At 41.4% G+C, this 21,866-nt stretch overlaps 2 protein-coding genes across 2 annotated transcripts in view; one reads left to right on the top strand and one right to left on the bottom strand.

The window, feature by feature from the left end:
- LOC110991066 (neuronal acetylcholine receptor subunit alpha-7-like) overlaps positions 1-7,792 on the top strand; it is a 61,484-nt gene extending 53,692 nt beyond the window's left edge. Inside the window, exon 6 of the mRNA XM_022256183.2 lies at positions 597-7,792. Within this exon, the coding sequence (XP_022111875.1) occupies positions 597-1,234 (638 nt within the window). The 3' untranslated portion in view covers positions 1,235-7,792. The remainder of the gene's footprint in view (positions 1-596) is intronic.
- Positions 7,793-8,438: 646 nt separating this feature from the next.
- lrmda (leucine rich melanocyte differentiation associated) lies at positions 8,439-20,256 on the bottom strand. Its single transcript, XM_087129867.1, has 7 exons — positions 19,982-20,256; positions 15,776-15,876; positions 14,274-14,402; positions 13,479-13,616; positions 12,619-12,745; positions 12,045-12,135; positions 8,439-11,763 (listed from the first exon to the last, which is right to left on the bottom strand). Exons 1-7 carry the CDS (start codon positions 20,102-20,104, stop codon positions 11,684-11,686), a joined length of 789 nt encoding a protein of 262 aa, XP_086985993.1. The 5' UTR covers positions 20,105-20,256; the 3' UTR covers positions 8,439-11,683.
- Between the last annotated feature and the right edge of the window lie 1,610 nt (positions 20,257-21,866).

Here is a 21,866-nt window from a genome sequence, read left to right on the forward strand (position 1 = left end):
ATCATACTACCTAGTATAAGGGCTGCAAACTGTTTATGTGAAACTGTGGAAAAACTTTTTTCCAATGGATTTGATCATTTTTGTCCCTGAAAGTATGGGGACTAAGTGTTGACATCATTCATTTATTTAGATGAAGCTTTAAAGTGCAGAAGATGAATATGAAATGGAGCATACTTTTGGATAAATTTGCCTCTAATCTTCTACCATGATAATTGTAAAAGTTCAATCCGCCTTGAGCAGAAGCACCCCTCATTGGTTGAAAAGAACCGTATTTGTCGGGAGTGTTCATTTTGTTGGTAGCGGTGCGACTGCAACGCAACGCTTGTGTTTCCCAGTCGTTCGTGAACCAGCGATGCGCAGTTAGTACCAAAGGGGCCGCCGCTGCTGAGGAAATAGCGCCCTCTCTTGGTCCAGCTCGAGGCCCATAGCTGAAGGCTTTCAAACTTATCCGATCATTTCTTGTACTGAAAGGTATAACGTTGGTATGCGTCATTCTGCGACAGACAAGCAGACACTATTGCCATATCCGTGCAGCCTTTAAGACGTGTATTACTTTCATTCGCTAACAACTACACTATTTTTCTTCTACTTGTCAGGGAAATACTTCGTTGTCATGATTGCTGTGGTTGGTATGTCCGTCCTTATGTCAGTTTGGGTGCTTCATCTTTACCACAAGGAGCAAAACAGCGTACCCATGCCGCCTTTTCTCCGCCAGCTCATCTTCGGCTGGCTGGCCAGGGCTGTTGGTAAGTGCAAGTACCGCTCCCACCTCACCAAGAACAAGGTAAAGGACAAGTACTACACTCGCCACCTCAACAAGCGCAAGTACCACGGCCAGGACAACGGGCTACTCACCAAAGTCCGCTGCTTCCCCAAGTACCTGGGTAACGACAGCGCCACCTCGGTCAAGGAAAACCTGAGCGACGATTTCACGAACGGCAGCGAGGAGATGACCCTGGAGGGCACTGTAGAGATGATCGAACTGGGCAGCGACCACAAGCCCAGCCGGGTCACTGTGCGGCTTGAACGGGAGGTCAGTGAGCTGGCTCGCTGCGTGGACTACCTGACCGATCGGAAAAGGACCAAAGACACCGACGAGGATTTTGCCCGTGAGTGGCGGGACGCGGCCGCTGTGGTGGACCGGGCCCTTCTTATCGTCTTCACACTCGTCAACATTACATTGCCTCTTTTTTTCCTTCTCTCCGCCACTGGCAGATTTCGATTTGATGAATGATTTGTCGTTTTTTGGCTCACTTAAAAACCGTGTGAATATTTTCTGGATAATTGTGAAGAAACTCAAAACAAATGTTAATCTCTGCCGAATCAGAAATGTGGAAAATAACACAACATTTCCTCCGGATTAGTGTATTGGTAATATAGATGGCAGTTAGCGGTATCAGTGTTATCTCTACACAGTAATATTTCTTGATTAAAGGAATTGCTGATAAGAGTTTTCAAAACAAATTAAGAATGGACGGGAACAACTCCAAGTCTTGAGACTGAAAATAATACGGTCAATTAAAAATTGAACCGGTTGATCGTCACTGAGGAGAGAAGCAATGCATCTTACAAGTTATACCCTGCCATCGAAGTGACTTTTTGTTTTGCCCAAAATGCCATCGGATTGCCGTGTGAAATTACATATATTTAGCAACTATTCCTTTTTCGATAAAGCGAGGATAAACCACGGTTATTCCTTGGCAAAATGGCATTATCTCTGGAGACGGCGACGCGGATTTTCAACTAGAACATCAATCTCTTTAGATGATGACATTGTGCGGAGGATATCTTGCACTGATCTGTCAATGAAAATGCGGTTGCTTGATAACCATTCGTTCGAAGGAAGAGCCACGGCTGTCCACACTCCGGAGATGGTGGATTATCCCTTGGCGATCAAGTTTCACGTCCTTCTGCCTAAGCGTCATGAGAAGATGCAGGATGACGTAGCACGCGGTTGTGAGCCTAACTTAACCCATGCAGACGTGACGAGAGAAGATTTGAGGATTAACTTTGTAAGTGCGCGAAAACAAAGTCTTCACCTTGAAGAAACATTCAGCCTTGTTCTGGATGCTGGGTAAAATTTCAAAACAAAAAAGGAAGCTCTGGAAAAGCAATCATCTTCATTACCACTTTCAAATGGAACAACGCATACGTAAACAGAAGCAAAAAGAAGTTAAAATTTTTAATCATTTTCTGATGCCAAGAGAATATCTGAATCTTTCAATGTAAATATCGATTCTTAGCTTACTACATGTTTTTGTCCAGTGCTTATCATAAATCTACGAAGTTTACTTGCTTTAAAGTAGAAAAAATAATATCTGACTGGTCCAGTATTAAGGAACGTTCTGTCATGGGAGTTGTTGCATGTATCATTTTATAGTAAAGACAGATTTTTTCATCGCGATTTTGTTTTGAACACGTAGTTGAGGGGATGTGGGCTTCTTTGTGTGTTCAGAGCAAACAACTCTTGAGATGTTCAGAGGGTGAAAACGTGATGGACAGAAACAAAACATGGAGTAAGAAGAGAGACGTGGGGAATGGATGACACGAAAATAAAGAGACATTTTTAAGAGTAGAGATGAGCGCTTTTGTTGTTACTGTTTGCGCAACTGTGTGTTGCCTCAAATCTCAAAGGCCTTTTTTTGTTACGCAACGATAGATATGAAGATCCTTTTTATTCGTTGTTAGCGACTGAAAACAAGTTCTCATATTGCCATCGTTGGAAAGGTCGGCAGTAAATGCGGTCTCCTTGCTTTTCATGCACATTGGCATGAGTACATGCAGTCTACTCACTTTCCCTGTTTGCGTCGCTTTGATTCGAAACATGTTTTCATCCTGTCTTCTGAGTTGAACCACCTCTTACAATTTGGAGTCGGAGTTCAGGCGGCTATCTTCTCCAAATTTGCCCATCACTGCCCATAGGGTAAGCAGACTCCAAGGAGTATAAGTTATTTTAAATTGAGAGCCTGGGTCTTTCTTTGCAGGTTTTTGGTTGTCAATATTGCTCCCTTCTCCCCCTTTTCCAATTATTGTTTTGATTCGTTAATGTGCTTTAACGGAAGAATGAGTCAGCAGATGGTAAAAATGTGTCAGAAATAGGAGAGGATAAAGTTTAAATGCGGGAGATATTCCTCGCGGGCCCTGAAAGGTGATTGCTGTTGACGCTCACCCATACCCGAACCGGTGAAGTCGGAATTATGTTTAGACATATTGCTTGATAGGGGGAAAGATGAAGAATGTCACAAGACTCCACGCGGAACTCGTTCCCAGCGGGAGCAGCGCATTTCATGTATCAATTTCAAGAGTCTCGAACTCTGGACGAGGGGGAGAGAGGCATGGATGAGATGAGGGAGAAATTTGAAGCTGGAGAGTGGATGTGAACATGAGTGCTCGGAACCCGCATGAGATTTGCTATCAGTCGACTCCGCCGTCAACAGCTGTTCTGAATTGTGGAGAGACAATCTGGAGTGGTTCGCAGGGACTGAACGCCACACGACTTCCATGTATCACCTCCTGGTGGCGCGGGATTTCAGCATGGTTATTGCTGCGTTCTAATATCTCCATTCCCCACGGCCGACCTTTATTCAAGATGGCCTAATTAAAATCGCAGGGAAGGTGGGAGGATGGTTGTCAAACTTCCAAAGGGGAACGCGCTGATTTGTTTCCATAAGAGCGAACTGCTAGGGGATGAGACATGAGGAAGATCTGATTTCGAGTTTTGATTCGAACGAGATATTCAGCAACCGCGTGCGTAGCTCCTTTCGAAATCATTCCACGTCACTTGGTGCAATACTAGAATAAGGGACGGTTTTGTAAATATCACATTTCCAATCAATTTAATGAGGTTTATCTCAAAGGGAATTAACCTATACAATCAAAACCTGAACAAAAAACTACAAAATGTATCTTGTCAGTAATTTCATAAAGGGAGTAGTGTAGTCTGAGGAACTCCAGGGGCATTATTGGACGATTTTATGAGTTGAACAAAGCTTTTCGTTTCTTATAGTGCCCAGTTAACTTTGTTTAAACTTTTGGATTTAAAATAAAATTGTCTGAGTGCATAATTGGAATGTATTCAAGCAGACAGGGATGATACCAATGACAGATTGGTTTCTTAATTAAGGGAGAGTATACGAAGATCGCATCCGTTTCCAAGACACATAGGGCCATCAAAATGTGAGGTGAGCAAACAAGCTGGTGTCTGTGACGCGTACCTCTTCACCTTATGATTCATGTTTCCTGGGGGAGACATACATTATTCCTCCTCACTAGGGTATGATGAGTGTACATTTTGTACACATTCCATGTGGTTTGGTGAAAGTTAAAAGCGCTTGAAAATTAGCAATTTTACGCATGGTCAGCACCATCTGCAAACAGCTCCTCGCACGTGGACACTACTTCTTCATGCTTGGGATTCAAAGCAGTAGACACCACTATAGGTGACGCAAAACTGTTGTTGGATTTGCCATGGAAATGAACGTTACTTAATAATACGTACGGAGATTTGAAACGGCTATTATAATTTTAAGAAGAGAAAGGACCAGCGCAGGATCAAAGACTTGTGTGGGTCGAAGCAAACCTGATTAAGGCAGGAGGGCCCCGATTAGCGTTCGGAGGGAGAATAGGTACGGGCATATCTTTCTTGAATAATCACATCATGCATTCTTACTGACACCCCTCTCTCTCTCTCTCTCTCTCTCGGTGACTTCTAGCCCCGTGTTAATTCTTTGGGGTTTTGATTCTGTTGCTTGGTATTCCCTGTACGCTTTGGCGTTGTCACTCACTAAGATTAGTACGGAAGCGTATTGCTGCCAATGCGAAAAACTTAGTTAAAGGAGATAACTATGTCGTTTAAAGGAGAAAACTATGACGTTTAAAAGAGATACTAGGTCGTTTAAAGGAGATAACTATAACGTTTAAAGGAGATAATTATGACGTTTAAAGGAGATAATTATGACGTTTAAAGGAGATAACTGTGCCGTTTTAATGAGATAACTATGTCATTTAAAGGAAATAACTATGTCATTTAAGGAGATATCTATGTCGTTTAAACGAGATAATAAGTCGTTAAACGAGATAAAATATGTTTTTCGCGTTGGCAACAATACTCTTCCGTAGATTAGTCCAGCTACCCATGGCGAAAATTTCTGAGGCAAGCCGAAGGAAGCAAGTGATTTCTTTTTTTTTTTTTTTTTTTTTTTTTTTGGTCTCTGTTGAGAAAGCCCTATGAGTGATAAATGTGGAAGACGGTGTGTGACGTGCGACATTGAAGTCAAAGATATTTCGTGATGTGGCGCGTGTCTTTGCTCATGGTCATGCTCGGGAAAAAATAGCTAGGTGTAAAGTGCAATGATCGTGGAATGGTGTTTGTAGGTTTTTTATTTCGATGGTGTTTTTTACCTGATGTAGTGTGGTTCGGGTGAGAATTCATGACGTTCATGATGTCCGAGGGTTTTTCTTTGAGTTTGTTATGATGGCAGCGGCTGTTGTAGAGTGGAGTGGTGACAGGGCAAAGATGTAGTGGTAGGGTGGTTGTTGGGTAGTACGTGTTATAGTGTGATGCAGCTGCTTTCCGGTTACGACAGTAATGGTAGAACTGTAAAGCTGTTATTTTGGTGGATAAATAATTGATGAAGACTGTAACAGGCTGCATACCGCGAGGATCGCCTGAATGGCACGAAGGATATTGAAGATAGCGGTTGTGAGAATATGGCGCTCCTACGGATGATAGCATCGATATTGATGACAATCACAGACCTGTGCACCCAAAGTCCCAGTCCACGCAAGTTCCGTACGGATCGCCATCTCTGTAAGGCTGTAGGGTTTGATTTAGGGTGCAAGTGGCTACGACTTCGACTTTTGCGATTACGCACTGCAGTTCTCTAAATGATTAGCTGTAGCCGTACAGAATGCTCATTGAGAATACGGCTTGACATCATAGCATGACCATCGAGTCGAGGATCGAGGGAATGAAAGGTATCAGTGCTGATGATCTGTTGTTTGTTGAGCCTAAAAAGAGTGGTAATTGTTGAGAATAATTGGCCCAGCGTTTAAAATGGGAATCAATAAGATATTATGTGGCCATGGCGTGAACGCCAATAACGGCAGTACTTGAAAACGTCTATGTGGGGAGTTTGTGTTGTGGTTATTTCATAAGAGCATCGACTGATAAAAATTGTTCATGAGAATTCGTGAATGGGAAACAGTGCAGTGAATAATTATCCAAAGTTTGTACAAAGGGACAGAGCTTGCTTTGCCGTTCAGGGTAAAGCAAATGCAACCCATGGATCCTACTATTAAAGGGAAAGAAAAGTAAAAACTTTTATGTGAAACATACGGTGTAAATGAAGTCAAGGAAAACAGTTAACACAATGGCGGCGACTGAAAATGAGACTCGTTTGAAGACCTTCGAAAGCTTAGTGAAGAAATAACGGATTCTGAAACAGTACTGCAGGAAGAGGGAGGTTGGTGGTTGTTGTGTTGGTTCTGGTGGTGATTGGTGAGATGGCTATATTGGAGATAGTTATAATGGTGTTGATGGGAAGACTATCGAGAAGGGATGGTGATTGGGCATTACTGAGAGAAGATGGTGTAAACAATGAACGGCATGGTGCTTCTGGTGAGGGTGATGTGAATGGCTCCTTTGCACTGTGATGAATGTATATACTAAGTTGTGCTGACACCAAATTAGTGACAAGAGGACCGTGTAGTTACAGCAATGCTCTTTGAAGGCAAGATTTTGTTCCGCGATTCCTTGTTTATTTTGATGTTATACATTTCCCAGCAGCCTTTTCAATCCACCATCTTCGATATCAGGTCGTGTCCGAAACAGACATTTTGCACAACTACATATATATGTACATAATTATTCTGCATGTACCAGCACGTCTAAATGTGTGTATATTACCTAGAGGTGTTGCACTCATTAAGCCCAAAGAGGCACGATGCCTCCAAGATGGCGGAGCACAAAGAATTGAGGGAGATATGTGACGTATACGGTGCAAATAATTCTTGTGCTGTTCGATGCAGCAGTGACGGAGTTTTAGACATGTGTTGTAAGAGAGAGTCAGTGACGATAAAAAACAGCACCAGCGACCATGTCGAAGTACACATGGAAGCTGCTGGACAGTCATTGATATCGAGAAATAAAAGTAGCAAGTGTGCAAAACAAATCAAGTCTACAAATAAGGGTGGTGTTATTAGGTATTTTTGTACGAGTGATTTTCCAAAATTTAGGTGAAAATAAAAGGTACTTCCTTTCATATAATGTAAACAGGTGTTGTTTGATGGGAGTGTAGGTGATTTTGAAATCCTTTCCGATTCTCTTATACGAATACTATTTTTCTGTTATTCAGTTTTAATATTCCACGTTGAATCCAGAGAAAGCATAAAATGCAGTATCTGTACATCACTTGTGTGTCAAAATTCTGTACACGCGTTGGCTTTATAACGGCTATGATTGTTTAAAGGAGACCATTGGGCAGGGCAGGGGCGTGGCCTGGATGCTCCTTTACTGCGTCTAGTGCTTCCCATCGATGTTCAAATATGTAGGAAGCTCATACATCCTGGCCACGAGCTCTGATGTACCCACCATCTGTTTTAACGAAGCAATGCCCCCAAACAAAGAAGTATTTTGACGTCATTTTCCTTTAGGCCTATGTGACAGTAGTTACGTCGATTATTAGAAATTCATGTTTGACAGAAATGTGCATACAGTGACACTGACTTTTTGGGATTGTTGGAAATTACAATAGTTTATTGGTGTCGACACTTTTTTCCAATAAAATGGACTTTTTTATATTCAAACTATGAATTGTGCATGTGTCTTGATTAATGTCTTGAGTTAATTAATGTCTATGAGCACGCCCTCTGTTGATTTGCTAGGCCGTATTGAAAGAGGAAGGCATGAACCAGTGCGTTGCACAATGTCATAATTATGCACAACCACGCGACGCGGCTATTTAAAATTATGATCGCCTGCTCGACCACACGCTGGAAAACGCGAATTTTCAATCCACAAAATCGCACCATCCTCTTGGCCAAGCTGAACGTCTGAAACGTGACATTTAAATTATCGCCATGGTGAAATGACGTACACAATGCCACTAGGCCTATATGTCTTATATATTTGCTGTATGTGGTCCTATCCGGCGTCTTTAAAGTCAGTCTGAGAACAAACGCTGAGATCCTTCTACCAACGCCTCGCAAAAGGAAGACATGAATCTTATAAAAGTCTCACAGCTCAGATCAAGGCCAGAAATGTTAACTTAATACATTCGCAGGCAAAACCACATCAATAAAACGTACAAAAAAGAATTTCCTCAATAATTCCCTACTTTGCGCTGAAGCATAAAATTGCAATTTTAGCAGCGGCAATGACAAGTCGAGGTAATCTTAAACCTTTTCTGAACAAAAAGACACAAAAGTATTTCAGGAAATCGAAAACACAAACAACAAAAGCTAGGTATTGCTGTATTACCTGATTTCAAAGTACATGTTCATGTACAATATTGCAATGTACAATTTGTATACAATCACAGAATACTTACAATTTAACGCCCATCGCTCGATACATACGTTGTATTATCACCTGGATTATTTACACATGGGATTAGTCAAATCTTAAGCTAAAAACATATATCTCCGTGATGAGTGTATCGATTGGACAAGTGAAGAAAATCCGAGAGGGTAGTAGTGACCAATCAGCCTGTTCGTCTAGTTTTTGTGTCTCAGTTTAAGACATCAACGTTTGGTAAAAAAAAAAAGATTTTGGAGTTGCTACAAACCAATCGCACGAAAGTACAAAGGTCATTTATGATCAGTAAAACCACTGTGCTACAATCCTGTACATGAAGAATAAACGCGTCGTCCAATGTATTGGCAAGGTACGTAAATAATGACTGTATACAATAAGTTCGATTTGGAATATTGGAACCACTGGCAGGTGTGTGCAGACGTACATAGTAGATGATAAGAGGGCTCTTCCTTTAAGTCTGCAAGTTCCAACTTCAGCCATCAAAATGTCTATGAAAGGAATTATTTAGTCTGTCAATGTTCGTGTTATCAAACATCAAATCTTAGGGTATGAGGTCGGAATTTCGAGCTCTCTTAGAGGCTTCTGACTGATTCTGAGGCCAAATCGAAAAACCAAGCAGAGGTCTGGGAAACGGCAACACCCTGTTGTCATGGCCAGCTCATGCGAGTCTGCTGCCATCCAGAGGTGGGCAAGTGTACCCCTCTGTAGAAAGTGAAAACTGTTGAACCCAACACTTTACCGGCAAATCAGATGCCATTGAATCACGTACAACTTTAGTAATAATTCGTATGTATCAAAAATAATTTTCACAAACATTAATTTCTTAATAAATACTGGTGCATTGCTGCATTAACTTTTATAAATACGAATAGCATCTTGATTATAATAGATAATTACAACAAAGAGAAATAGGTTGTAATAATGAAAGTGTCAAAGAATTTCAAATTTAACCCAGATAACCCTTAGTTAAAACTTGAACTACTAAAAAGGAATAAAAAATCGTTAGGTAGGTTTCCAGAGGTGAAATCTACCACTGGTTCTAACCTTCAAATTGTTATTAAGTGCAGTGTAATATTACCAGTGGAGGTTAACCATTTTGACAGGAGAGCCTGTGGGGGGTGGATAACAACTTGTTCAAGGGGCTCTTGACTTGGTCAGGTTGAGAGAGAGGCTGCAATTGCAACCTTTCACCATTCACAAGACTTTCCTCATGGAATGCCATCCTGTTTGCCAACCACACTTGTGTGCAGGTACACATTTGTGTGCATTCCAAGGTTGCAGTCGACCCCATCACAAGGCCATCACAAATCATCCAGATCCAAGCCAAGTCACAATCATTTCAAATGAACTGTGCCAAAAGTATCCCCTTCTAGCTATTCATCCCGTCTCGTGAGAGGACTTGTAACCAGACGGATCTGCCTTGAGCAGAAGCACCCCCTCGTCGGTTCGAAAGAGCCGCAACGGTCAGGAACGTTCATTTTGTAGTAGCGATGCAACCGCAGCGCGTGCATTTCGTAGTAATTCGTGAACCAACGTAGTGTAGTTCCAACCTAAGGAACCTGCTTTGCTAGGAAAATTGCGCCCTTTCTTGGTCCAGCTAGGTGCTCAAAATGGAAATTGTGATGGACCGACTTCAACACTGGTGTATAAACGGACATGCACTTGGTCACAGCAAATGTACAACAAAGTTTCAAATCAAAGTCTGGTTGTACGGTCACAAGGTGCCAAGTTTGACTTTTTTTGTTACCCATAGAGGGAGTGCCATTCTGCAGCACTCCTAACTAACTGAACAGCCCTGTTTTGCAAGTGCAGCCTCACTCCCATTTCAATGCAGGACTTCATGAAAATACGCCTTTTGCGAGTTGCAGTACCCTGAGTACTCTTTAAATTCCCGTAAACATAACAATTGAATTCTCCACACTAAAGACACTGTTGCTATACCTTGTAGCTCTGGGCAATATTTTGCTTAGTTACATAAGAGACGCCTTGCCTCAATACATTGTTCTCAATGGATAAGAAGGGCACAAAGGAACCAGTCCATTCCAGAGATGGTGGTCGCTATGAAAAAGCTTGCCCTGAATCATGAGGTATAGCAACAGTGTCTTTAGTCTGGAGAATTCAAATTGTTGTGTTTATGTGCAATCAGATAACTCTGTGTACCAGATTGTATTTAAATTTAACTCGCAAAAGGCTTATTCACCACAAGTTTGTTACATGAAGAAATTCTGTCAGTATTGCAGTATTGAAGTAGTGGACACAACATCGTTGAACAAGTGCACCAGTTACCTTCGCGATCATACAGCTAAAAAAGAGATTATGGACAAAATCTAAAAGAACTTTCAGTGATGAATTTCAAACCAAAGACAAAAATATGAATAAGAGAAAGAGTATAAGCCAAGCATAAAGCTTTCTGGACTAAACAGAGCAATTACTGATGCACATCAAAAAACTTACTGAAGCACTGAGGACAGCTTCTTAATTAAATGGAGTAAGTGGGCATTGGAGCTAATGATGACTCTGATTGGTGGAATGCAAAGCAAGATGCAGAATTGAACCATTCTTTAACTTGGAAGTCTGACAATCTAGAAAGCTATCTGGAGGCATCTTGTGTAATATAGCCTTTTAGCTAGATATATACTTACCATAATAGTCCTCACTACATGTCTGTTGGTGTAATTTACAACCAGCCCCAACATCACCAAGGATGTTTTATACAATCACAGCCAAGTTGGTGCTCACATGTGACATGTTTCAAGCATGCGGTGAGGTAATGAAGAGTGCTCGCATGTGCAATAGGAAGGGTTATGCTAAGGGAGCACTGAAAAAAAAGGCAAACATTCTCGTTCTGCTGGATCTTTCCCGTTGGAATGCTAGCGCTCCATCAACATGTTCCCGCATCGCATTTTGGGCACAGACCATTTGGAGGAAGCTTTCAAATGGGGATGCTGTGTCCCCAGTGGAACCATGCATTCCAAAAGGAATCCTCCCAAGAAAGAGTCCAAGGATCAATCTTCTCATTTCCTTTGAATCAGGTTATATACAAGTGAAAAAACTTTTGAAACAGAGAGAAAGAGTTTGAGTAACCACTCCAGCACAGCTTCTTCAAGATCTGGATAAAAACAAACTCCCTGATGCCGGTGTTCTGCATTAGAGGTCGTTGTTCCGGATGAACCGGTTGCCCTCTGAGTGCCTACCGTAGTAAACATAACGGCACTTCCCAAACGTCCCTGTGGCATGACACGAGACAAGGACAAAACAATTACACAGTGACGATAAAGCGGGTCACCAAGCCATAAGCAAGCAGAGTAAGCCCAAACATGCCAAAGTTCACCTGAAGAACTAAGCCAACCTAAACAACACGGTACCAACATCTGTGCGTAGGTCAAATCTAGGCAAATCAAACATCCAAAAGCAAGATTTAAGGGAAAGCAAGCAATGATCAACAAGGTTTACAGCAACCAATGCCTGTGATTATGCATGAGGACAGGTATACCAGTCTAAGCCATACCTTGGTGGTTATCAGTTGGTCTAGTTGTGTCTGGCAAGGGATTGTAAGACTGGTGACCACCGTCTGGGGAATCCGGAGAATTGTGCGGATCCTATATAAGGCAAGGGAAGGAGCACTTTTCGATATAATGTCAATTACATAATTGTTATGACTATTTCTTCAATGGGCAAATTAGATATTCCAATAGCTCAAAATGGCGAGCTTTGCAGGTGATTCAAGAACATCAATATGCTCTTTCAATGCCGCCATATACCAACTCACACACACTAAACATGTTCAAACTGGCCTGACATCAGGCATCTTGTTGTCAAAGGGCCTTGCCTTTCTGAAAAACTGAACCAGCTCATTAAACTTATTTAGTGATCAAAATTGGACACCGTACAAACAGCCATGCTCTGATGTTAAACACCTTTTTGACCAATAGGGCAAGAAAATACTCCTCAAATTTCAGAAATAGCAAATTCATGTCCTTTTGTAGCACAGCAATCATGACATCTTCATGGATACACGTTTTAGGAGATGTCTTTCTTCCTGAGTGCACTGATACTAATTGAGTGACCTTTGACCTTCATACCTCATCTGCCGTGACTCGGACCACCCTCATGTAGGACCCCACCCTATCTGCTTCTTTTCTCTCCTTCTGGGTCACCTGTCTGGAATCCAGGAACTTTAATCCTGGTAACCTGTGCACCACGTAATATCTGAAAGATCAGGCCAAAAAAAAAAAAGACGGCAATGCTGCTTAGTTTATATTCATCTCTGTGCCGATATTTATTTCCATAATTTGTGACTTGAGGCTGGATCAACTATGCTGGACTTGACCACAACACTGTCTCACAGAGCTCCTGAAAAAAAAAAAATGTGCTGTGCGCTGCAAGGTGAAAGTTAAGGTGTGAACTATCGTTTGACCACTAGCCAATTACTTTTTAAAAATGTGCACGCAAATACACTTGATTGCGCCATGTCAAACTCTGCTCGTCAATCATACTCTGCCAGTGGTTGCGTCTCTCACAGCGTTCGTGCTCCATGACATCTCGTACAATGATTTTCATATGAATGGTTCTGCACTGGTAACTAGATCTGGTTATTCTGTGTGACCATGCCCCTGAGACCTGGTTGCAAATGGTTGACTAGCTGGTCAAAACCATCAATTCATTCAGGCGATGTTTGTCCAACTAAAGTTAAACCACAGTCATCCCCTGAACTTACCCAGGGATTTCCTCAACAAAAACAGGTAACCAACCAAAACAATGTAAGAGCAATTTCCACTGACTGGCTCCCTGCAGATTTCTCCTTGGCCCATAAATTGTTGTGCAGTGGACAAATTCAAGCGACAACCACTGCGCCATTTTGCCTGGTACTAACAGCTCAGTCTCTCATTTGGATCTGGCTTTGATTGCAATGAGCACTGAGCCAATTAACCAATGCGTTTACCTGTATCTCTGGTAGTCGTCTTCATCCTTGTCTGTGCTGGATAGCTCATTGGGACAAGCTTCGTTCCCTAGGAGACTCAGATACGTCAGGTTGGGACACCGCTCCTTGAGCTGGTCCATTAGACTCTCCAAATCTTTGATGTAACAAGGAACTGTTAAGACTATTTCATTATCTCAGACAACCCTTCTAAAATCCTGCATTAATCTTCTCAGGGGAACAGGTGAAAAAATGCTTCTCTGAGCAATAAAACAATAAATCTGGCACTTCAGTGGCGCGCATTTAAGGATAGTTTTGAAAACGGGCACCCTGTTGCAATAAAGCTTGGGAAATGTAAAACCTCACGCTCAAAATGCAACAGGAAAGGAAAAGCTTACAAGGAAATGCATTCAAGTTGCCAATTCTGTTCTTTCACAACTATGAAATTGGTTTAAATATTCCATACAGCTTTTTAATTTTCAAAATTTCCCCTTGCAAACCTTTCAAAAACTTCATTTTTTGGGGAGAAGTTATTACATTATTGTGAAGTACAATGTACTTTAAAGTTACCAGTTTAGTTCTTTGGAACCAGTTCCTAACATCAATGGTCGGGCACTCAGTTGACTGGTTCCAATGCATAGTTCTACCCTTTTTGTTCTCCTTTGCATTGATACTGTAGTCAGGACTCTTCTCAGGCATTTTGTTTCACTCGATAATATTTTGTCAATTATTTAAATTTCCAAAACTATAATTTCAAATGCAAAGTGACATGTAGCTCATCTACAGGTGCAGTGTAATGAACCAACTTAAACAAAGGATATTCTGTTTTTATTGAGTACTAGCGTGTGTAGTTTGGACATGTGTGGAAGGACGACTGAGTCAGTCAACTCATTCTGATCCAAGATCAACTCTTCCAACTTGACAAACCTCTCCAGACCTTCTAACGACCTGCCGGGCAAGGAAACATAAACGAGTCACCAGAAATCAAGGCTGTCATATACCAATCCACTATTTAAATACATGTATATGAATACTCATTTAATTCCAGAGTTTTGGGCAAATTGGACGAAACATTTTGTCTGATGAAGACGATTCAAAGCCGGTGGTTTTCTGTTGAAGGTTTTGTTTGTTTTGTCCTTATTTATTTTACCGTCTGGTACTAAGGTATTACCGGTTACTGTGTTCAATCATTGATGGCTACTCCGCGTAATGTGAACCGGTTAATGCAGTATCTGGTTCATATCATATTGCGCATATCAGTTACAAGTAAATACTGATAACTACAGGTATTCCACAATGGTGCAGTGTTACAATAGTTGCTGTAATTAATTACTGTAACTGGCCTATTTGTTTCTTCCAGAAGGTGAAATGTACATGTACTAGTCCATGTACATACTGGACTGAATTACATGCACATGTATTCTATCAAATAGCTGTTTAAAAAGTCAAGTGTTATATTGCTTGATATCCTGCACCGAAGGCAGTGTGTCTGCAAATCAACATTACTAGGACATGCATAACCTTTCTTCCTGAAATACCATGACCTTTGGGGAAAAGGGATGTTTTGTGCATGGACCACAATACACGTACACGTACGTGCGGAGTGGCATGTATAACGTTGAGGATGAGGATTAGCTATGAACCAGACATGACTGCATCTAGGGCAAAGGCAAGCACGAGACGAAATCCAAACTTGCAAGTGAATAGCAATCACTTTTTCCAATGTACCGGTATAAAGTGAGCAACAAGGTTTCAGCAGAGTGAGGTGCCTGGTTGACTTTGGCCTGCCCTGTAGCTTATTTATAAATGCGTAACCAGCGTCTAATCTGTCCAATACAGTACATACATGCGATACAGATATCATGTTTACATGTGTGTATATTTGAACAGTGACCATCGACCACTAGTCGATTTTCCCTGGTAACCTGTGCATGAAATACATCCTGGGTACCAGAGAAAAACTAAATTTATTGTTGACGTAAGGGTCTTGCTCAAACTTTTCTCTGAGCTGTCATATGTAAACTGTGAGTGAGCAACTGATGTAGATCAGCATATGTACATGTACACACACATGTGTATTCTGACAAATATGCCAAAGGATTGGACAATATCTGATGTCTGCTTGTGTGTACATGTTATTGCTTCCTCTGCCATTTTGTGCTGAAAGTGTGTGTATATCTTGACAAAAAGATACCCCCCTATTTCAGTTTTCCAACATTATTGGAAGCCCACATTTTTAAAACAGACTTACATGTGAGCCCGATATTTGGAATTGAGAAAGATGAAAAAGAATGGCAGAAGGTTGGATGCAAGACCTGTACCTGATGTGGTTGAAGCTAAGGTCTAGTCTGGTGACTTGCTTGCCGTACCACTGGCCCAGCTGGTCTGGTATCCTTGTCGCACTGTGCTCAAGGTATGACAGCTGCAAAGATGATCAACCGAAACAAAAACAGTCCGACACTGGTTAATTCTCAGCCGGCAATCATTGCAAGGGCTCAAAACAAAATTGGAAAACCAATCTAAAGTCAACTGGCAAGTAAATTTCCAAAATGCATGTGTGCATGTGTTTTGCCAACAAGATACACAGACACGTTCATGTACATGTACTGTGTGGCAAAGTACATACATCCATGTGAAATAACTATGAATAGAGTCTCAAGGCCATCTGAGTATGGTACATGTACATGTAGTTGGCTACGTACTCTGCTAACTTACTCTAAATTCAGAACTGTAAACTCTCTGCTTTCCATGAAGCCTGCAGAAAATTTACAGCAAAGAAATTGAATTTTGCCACTTTTTGGAAAGTGCAAGCACGTTATTATTTAGTTAAGTTGGTGTGTAAATTTAGGGTTGAGTAATCCATTCTTTTCAGAAAGAAATACTTGTATTTGGAAATGTTTCCATTCATCCGGAAAGAACAACTAGTAATCCAAAAATTAAAAACAAAAACTTGGCAATCTGCACTCTGTCTCAAGAGTTTTATTTATTTTTATTTACTGTTTTATTTAATCAGGGCAGCCTCGTCAGTAAGACTTTAATTCTACTGCTTTTAATGAGGGCCCTATTCCAAATGGTCACTATCCTGAAAAACTCCATCTTATTTGGTCAATGTCAAACTTGAGGAAATTGAAACATTTCTTTGCTGACCGGAAACGTACATGTACCAATATTTCATAACCTGGTATTTATTCCATCTATGGGCTCTTAGAGACAGATTTCAGGTTGTAAGACTTTATCTCTCATTTTTATTTTCAAATAAAGCCACTCAGGGTGTGCCGGCAAATAGCTGAAATTTACTGGAGAAATTCATGATGTTCGATATTCAATCAATCAGGGTGCCGTACCAAAAGCATGGATGATACAAGTTGTTCCTTTAGCTGCTTTTCAAATAACATACAAAAATGACACATACAGTCTACTTAGGAATAAAGTACACCCGGTTTCAACGTTTGGCCAACTCTCCTACACCATACCCTACTTCCCATCTGCTGCCATGACACTGATAACGGACACCAATCAGTCACTTATGAACAACCAATCAGTCACTTATGAACAAGCATGCAATGGCTTAATCTGGCTTGTAATCTCAGTCCTATTCACAACAGACCACAAATGGAAGGGTTGAGGTTCAGAAGCCGTAGAGAGTGTACAAGTTACAATAGTGTGCATGGATCAATGCAGACAACAGGTCAGACATATTTAAGTACATGTAAACCTGTACATACAGTACTGTACTAGTACTAGTACACATGGTTGAGAATTTAGAAAAACAGACAATCTAAAAACTACTGAAACTGTATACAAACATTTGGAAACTGAGTGATATATGTACATGTACATTGTACTGTTGGACTAATATCAGAGAAATACTATAGCAAGAAGTAAGTTTAGAATTTCTGTCTCTTTTCTAGTTCATATTAAAATAAAAACCAGAGTGACTTACTTGTAGACTTTAAAAAGACAGTAAAGGAATTGGTGAATAGGCTTAATGCTTCTCAAGAATGTACACAAGATAATGTACATGTACCACGGTACTTGTACATGTAATGTAGGTCTATCCTTCCACTCTCGGGCTCAGTCAGGCAAAGGTAAATGTTATGGAAACTTGGCATACACTGAGAGAATCCAAAGATGTGGCAGTATTCTGGAAAGACCAAGAACTTCCCAAACTGGTTCTGATGGTTCAGGGAACTTTCAGTTTTCAAAGCTACATGAAGACAAGCTTGACAATGTCAGCTTACATGTATGTAGCCAGAGCCAGTGATTTCAATATCCGTGGCTGAGCTCTCCAAGAACACCTTGAAAGATTTCACTAAGAATGATCGTCACTTGAAGCATAGTGCATGGATGGTTATCTGCAATCTGCAACCCAGCCTAGTCAATCATTTGAAATGTTGGATTGAAAAGGATAGAGGACAGTTGAAGCAAGATATGTGGCAGAGAGCACCCCCCCTTCTGTTGGTCATTGTTGGACTGGAATCTTAGGACATCTGGGGGGATGTGTTAGGTAACAAATGTTAGTCCAGAGTGTTGGACATGTAGTGGCGGGGAGGGGGGGTACCGAATCCCTCTGTCCCACATATGTAACTTGCCAGGTATAATTGAGGAAGGCAGAGTCCAGCCACTGTTACTGTACTTTGATGCTGCTTAATAGTGTCCTTGGAAACTTTTACATGTAACACACCTGTACACTGTGTACAAGGAACATCACACTGCCCCTCCAACCAAAATTTCTTTGTGCCAAATTTGCAATTGGTCTCTTCACAGATGTTGGATTCTTTTATTCAGAAAGATTCCTGACAAACCTGTGCATCTTACGTGTACATGTACATAAAATTCATCTGTGAGAGCTGAACAAGAGTACAGCACGCCGTGTATATCACCACGTAGAACTTTATACCCCGTATGTTTTTTTGGAAGAATCATCCATATTCATTATGTTTATCCTTTTGTTCATCCCTCATAAATATTCATTTTCCCAGTCAATCGCACACAATTGATATTTCAAATGCGGGCCGCGTCGGCGTCACTCGGACACTGACCGGATTGGAGATGACATCTTTTTAAAATGTCTCCTTTCATCGCATTGATTCTCCAGAATAAATCAATAAAACCAGAGATGTCGAGTCCTCTTAAATGACTCTACATAATACCAAGGATCACATATACATAAACACACGAACATGTACCCTAAGGCTACTGAGCACATGCATACATACATGTATGTTGACATGATTGATGAGCTACATGTACGTTTGAGTGAGAGATTTCTTTCCTTTTGTTCTTTTCTGAACATAATTTGCTCTTTATGCAGGATGAATTGACAAAAAAAAAGGTTTTGAAACGGTCTTTGAATCAGTGCCTCATGAACTGGGAACAAAATAAGCCTTATCGCTGATACCGCAGAGAGGCACGGTGGGAAGGAAATGCAGCAACGCTGTGCTAATTACTTGGGGGTGGGAGCTCAAACCCTATGATACTGGTCTGGAAACATCCAAGGATTCTAGTTGTGACTTGATTATTTGTCATCACTTGCTGATGACTTCTAATGGTGCGTACCCTCAATACAGATTCAGATGGCAATGTGGGGCATGAGGGTCATCGTTGGAGGCTCATTAATTACAGCCAGCAACAATCACATTTATTCTCATGTATACATGATCAAGTCACAGGAACCATCTTGACAAGCTATGAGACTTGCTTTCCCATAATGCACTTGAAATTACATAATCAGACTGGTACACAGTCCCGTCACAGGCTGATATACCACTTTTGGGAGGAAATTTCAAACTGGTGACAGAGAAGTTAGTAACCCTTCCCCTGGCAGAAAAGTGAAATGCTTACCAATTTTAGCATTTGAAAATTGAAGGTTGCATATATGTCACATAGACATGATAGAGGCAGAGTCCTATCAGTATACTAAAAAAAGTGTTGCCAACCAAATTCAATAACATAGCAACAACTTACCCCCAGAACTGTGGGGTCCGACGTCTGCTCCGCTCCCACCCCAGAACTGTGGGGTCCGACGTCTGCGCCGCTCCCACGTGGGAGCAGAGCGGACGTCGGACCCTACAGTAACATTCTGGAGGTAGCCACAACTTAGGAAGAGTTGCCAATAACTAGCATAGGATGGGATCACAGTAAAGTACAGTGGTATGGGCCACCCATCAGAAGGCAAAAGCACATCCTGACATCCTGAACCATGTGTTAACAGTCATGACAGTCATTTTTTGCAGGGAAAAAAAGGAAGAATTTACTTCTCACAGGCAGGGCCTATGACAGGGTTTGTGAAAAGATGTCAAGTGATAGAACATGATGATTTTCTGTGACATCTACATACATGTACATGTAACAACACCTGAATAACTTGGAATGCGAGTGTACTGTCTCGCATTCCTGGCCTAACTGAGTACTACATGTGGTACTTTTTGGTAAACCTATGATGTACATATCATGTACAAGTAGTACTACAGTGTAGAGTAACTACTGCTGGTCATGTCAGTGGGCCCTACCGAGTGAAGACTTACTTGTGTTCCTTCGACGATCGGTCCTAAGCTCTCTCTCTCACCATTTTCAGCCAGTGTAATGTTTGCCATGTTCTTCCTATTTGCCCTCAACTGGTCCAACCAATAGGTTTTCGTTGAATCCATTCATTAGATTACTGATTACCTGTCCATTTCAATAGTCGGTCGACCTCCAGAGTTTATGCTTGACTACAGCACAGGTAACCGTGGGCCGGCTAACTTCGGTCATATTGCATTGGTAAACATCACATGATCCGGTCAAAATACCTCAGCACCAGGCTAGTTAATACCGATTCAGAAAGAACCTTGAAACGTCAGGGTTGCAAGTCTTTGGGAAAATCCATAAAAAAACCTACCGCTTGGTGGCGCCATTTACTATTTACGGTCTGGAAGCTACAGGGTGCACTGAACCAATTCAAGCTCCATTGAAAATAGAGTAAAATCAACCAAGTTTGGAGCCCCATTGCCGGCAACTGAAGTCCCCAGGCCTCTCAAACAAACAACAACGTGTTGTTTGGTCCTTCAGATTTCATTTGATTTTGAATTTTTGGTAAGTTAACTCAGCCCCCCGGCCCAAAAAGTGAATGTTCCCAAGTCTTCTCAGCGGCCATTTTTCAAATGTTATCCCTCACCTTCCTCGGGCTCTTCTGACAACTTTTCAATCACATTTTGTCAGCATTGCCAGATGGGTGGCCTTGAATCTACAGAAATGATCCTGGGCCATACTGACACAATCCCACCATTTCTTGGCCCAAACAGACCCCTCTTTTCGAAAGAATCCGTAGGCCTAAGGGTACTTTTTGTGCGCTTCTGCTTGGCGGAGAATTTCCTTGAATTTGAACACTGCACGCTAAAATGAAGTCAAACTATATGAATAAGCTATTTGCAAGTTAAATTTGAATAAAATCTGGTACACTGAGTTATCTGATTGCACATAAACATAATGATTTGAATTCCCCAGACTAAAACACTGTTGCTATACCTCGTGATTCGGGGTAAGCTTTTGCATATAAACACAGTAACCACCACCTCTGGACTGGTTCCTTTGTGCCCTTCTTGTCCACTATGTTGCAAGGCGTCTCTTATGTAACTAAGCAAAAGTTTGCAACAGATTTATTTAGATTTAACTCGCAAAAGGCTTATTGCATTTGGTCGTTTTTTGGGGGTGGGGACAGGGAAGCCATGCACATTTTGTTACCGTGAGCTACCCTAGATGTGGAACAGTTCAGTAAGTTTATAAACTGTACAGCTAGGCAGCATTAAAATCACAGGACATGTATGGGAGTTATGATTTCAACACATCCCGATGTGAACAAAACGGGTTTTGCCTTGGCCCACTCTCTGATTAAGTTTCGCGGTTGTCATGACGTCCCTGACACTGAGTTGCCTGTTAATTAACACACCACAAATGGCAAAATTCCCCTTCGTGCTTTTCGATACTATGTAGAAATGCACAGAAGTCCGACCACCGGAATAATTGTTAGCACTGATACTGCATATCGTACACTTACATAACTCGAAGCCAAAGGTAGGCCAAAGCACTAGGTAGGCCTACATGTACATTTACATGCATAAGCAGAGGGCTTATACATGTGTATAACATGTGTGAACATGTATCCAGCGTATTCGCAGGGGACCCAATTTCAGTCAGATTTCCCAACATAACGTATTCATTTGAAAACGTTAAATTGAAAGAACCAGACTGTATTCTACGATTTCATTCTGACCCCCTAAATCACCTGGTACCATTACAGGTTTTCAAATGTATACAATACGTTCAGGGATACCGCTGAAATTGGGTAGCTGGAGAGCGCCCTCATAAACAGCGAATTCGATTTAGAGCTGAGTTGCTGAGGGCGCTACGACCTCCTTTCCTCTGAGCGGGCCC

This window comes from Acanthaster planci, linkage group LG19 (genome assembly GCF_054643075.1).
Source record: "Acanthaster planci isolate LZ-2023a linkage group LG19, COTS_SCS, whole genome shotgun sequence".
Lineage (NCBI taxonomy): Eukaryota > Metazoa > Echinodermata > Asteroidea > Valvatida > Acanthasteridae > Acanthaster > Acanthaster planci.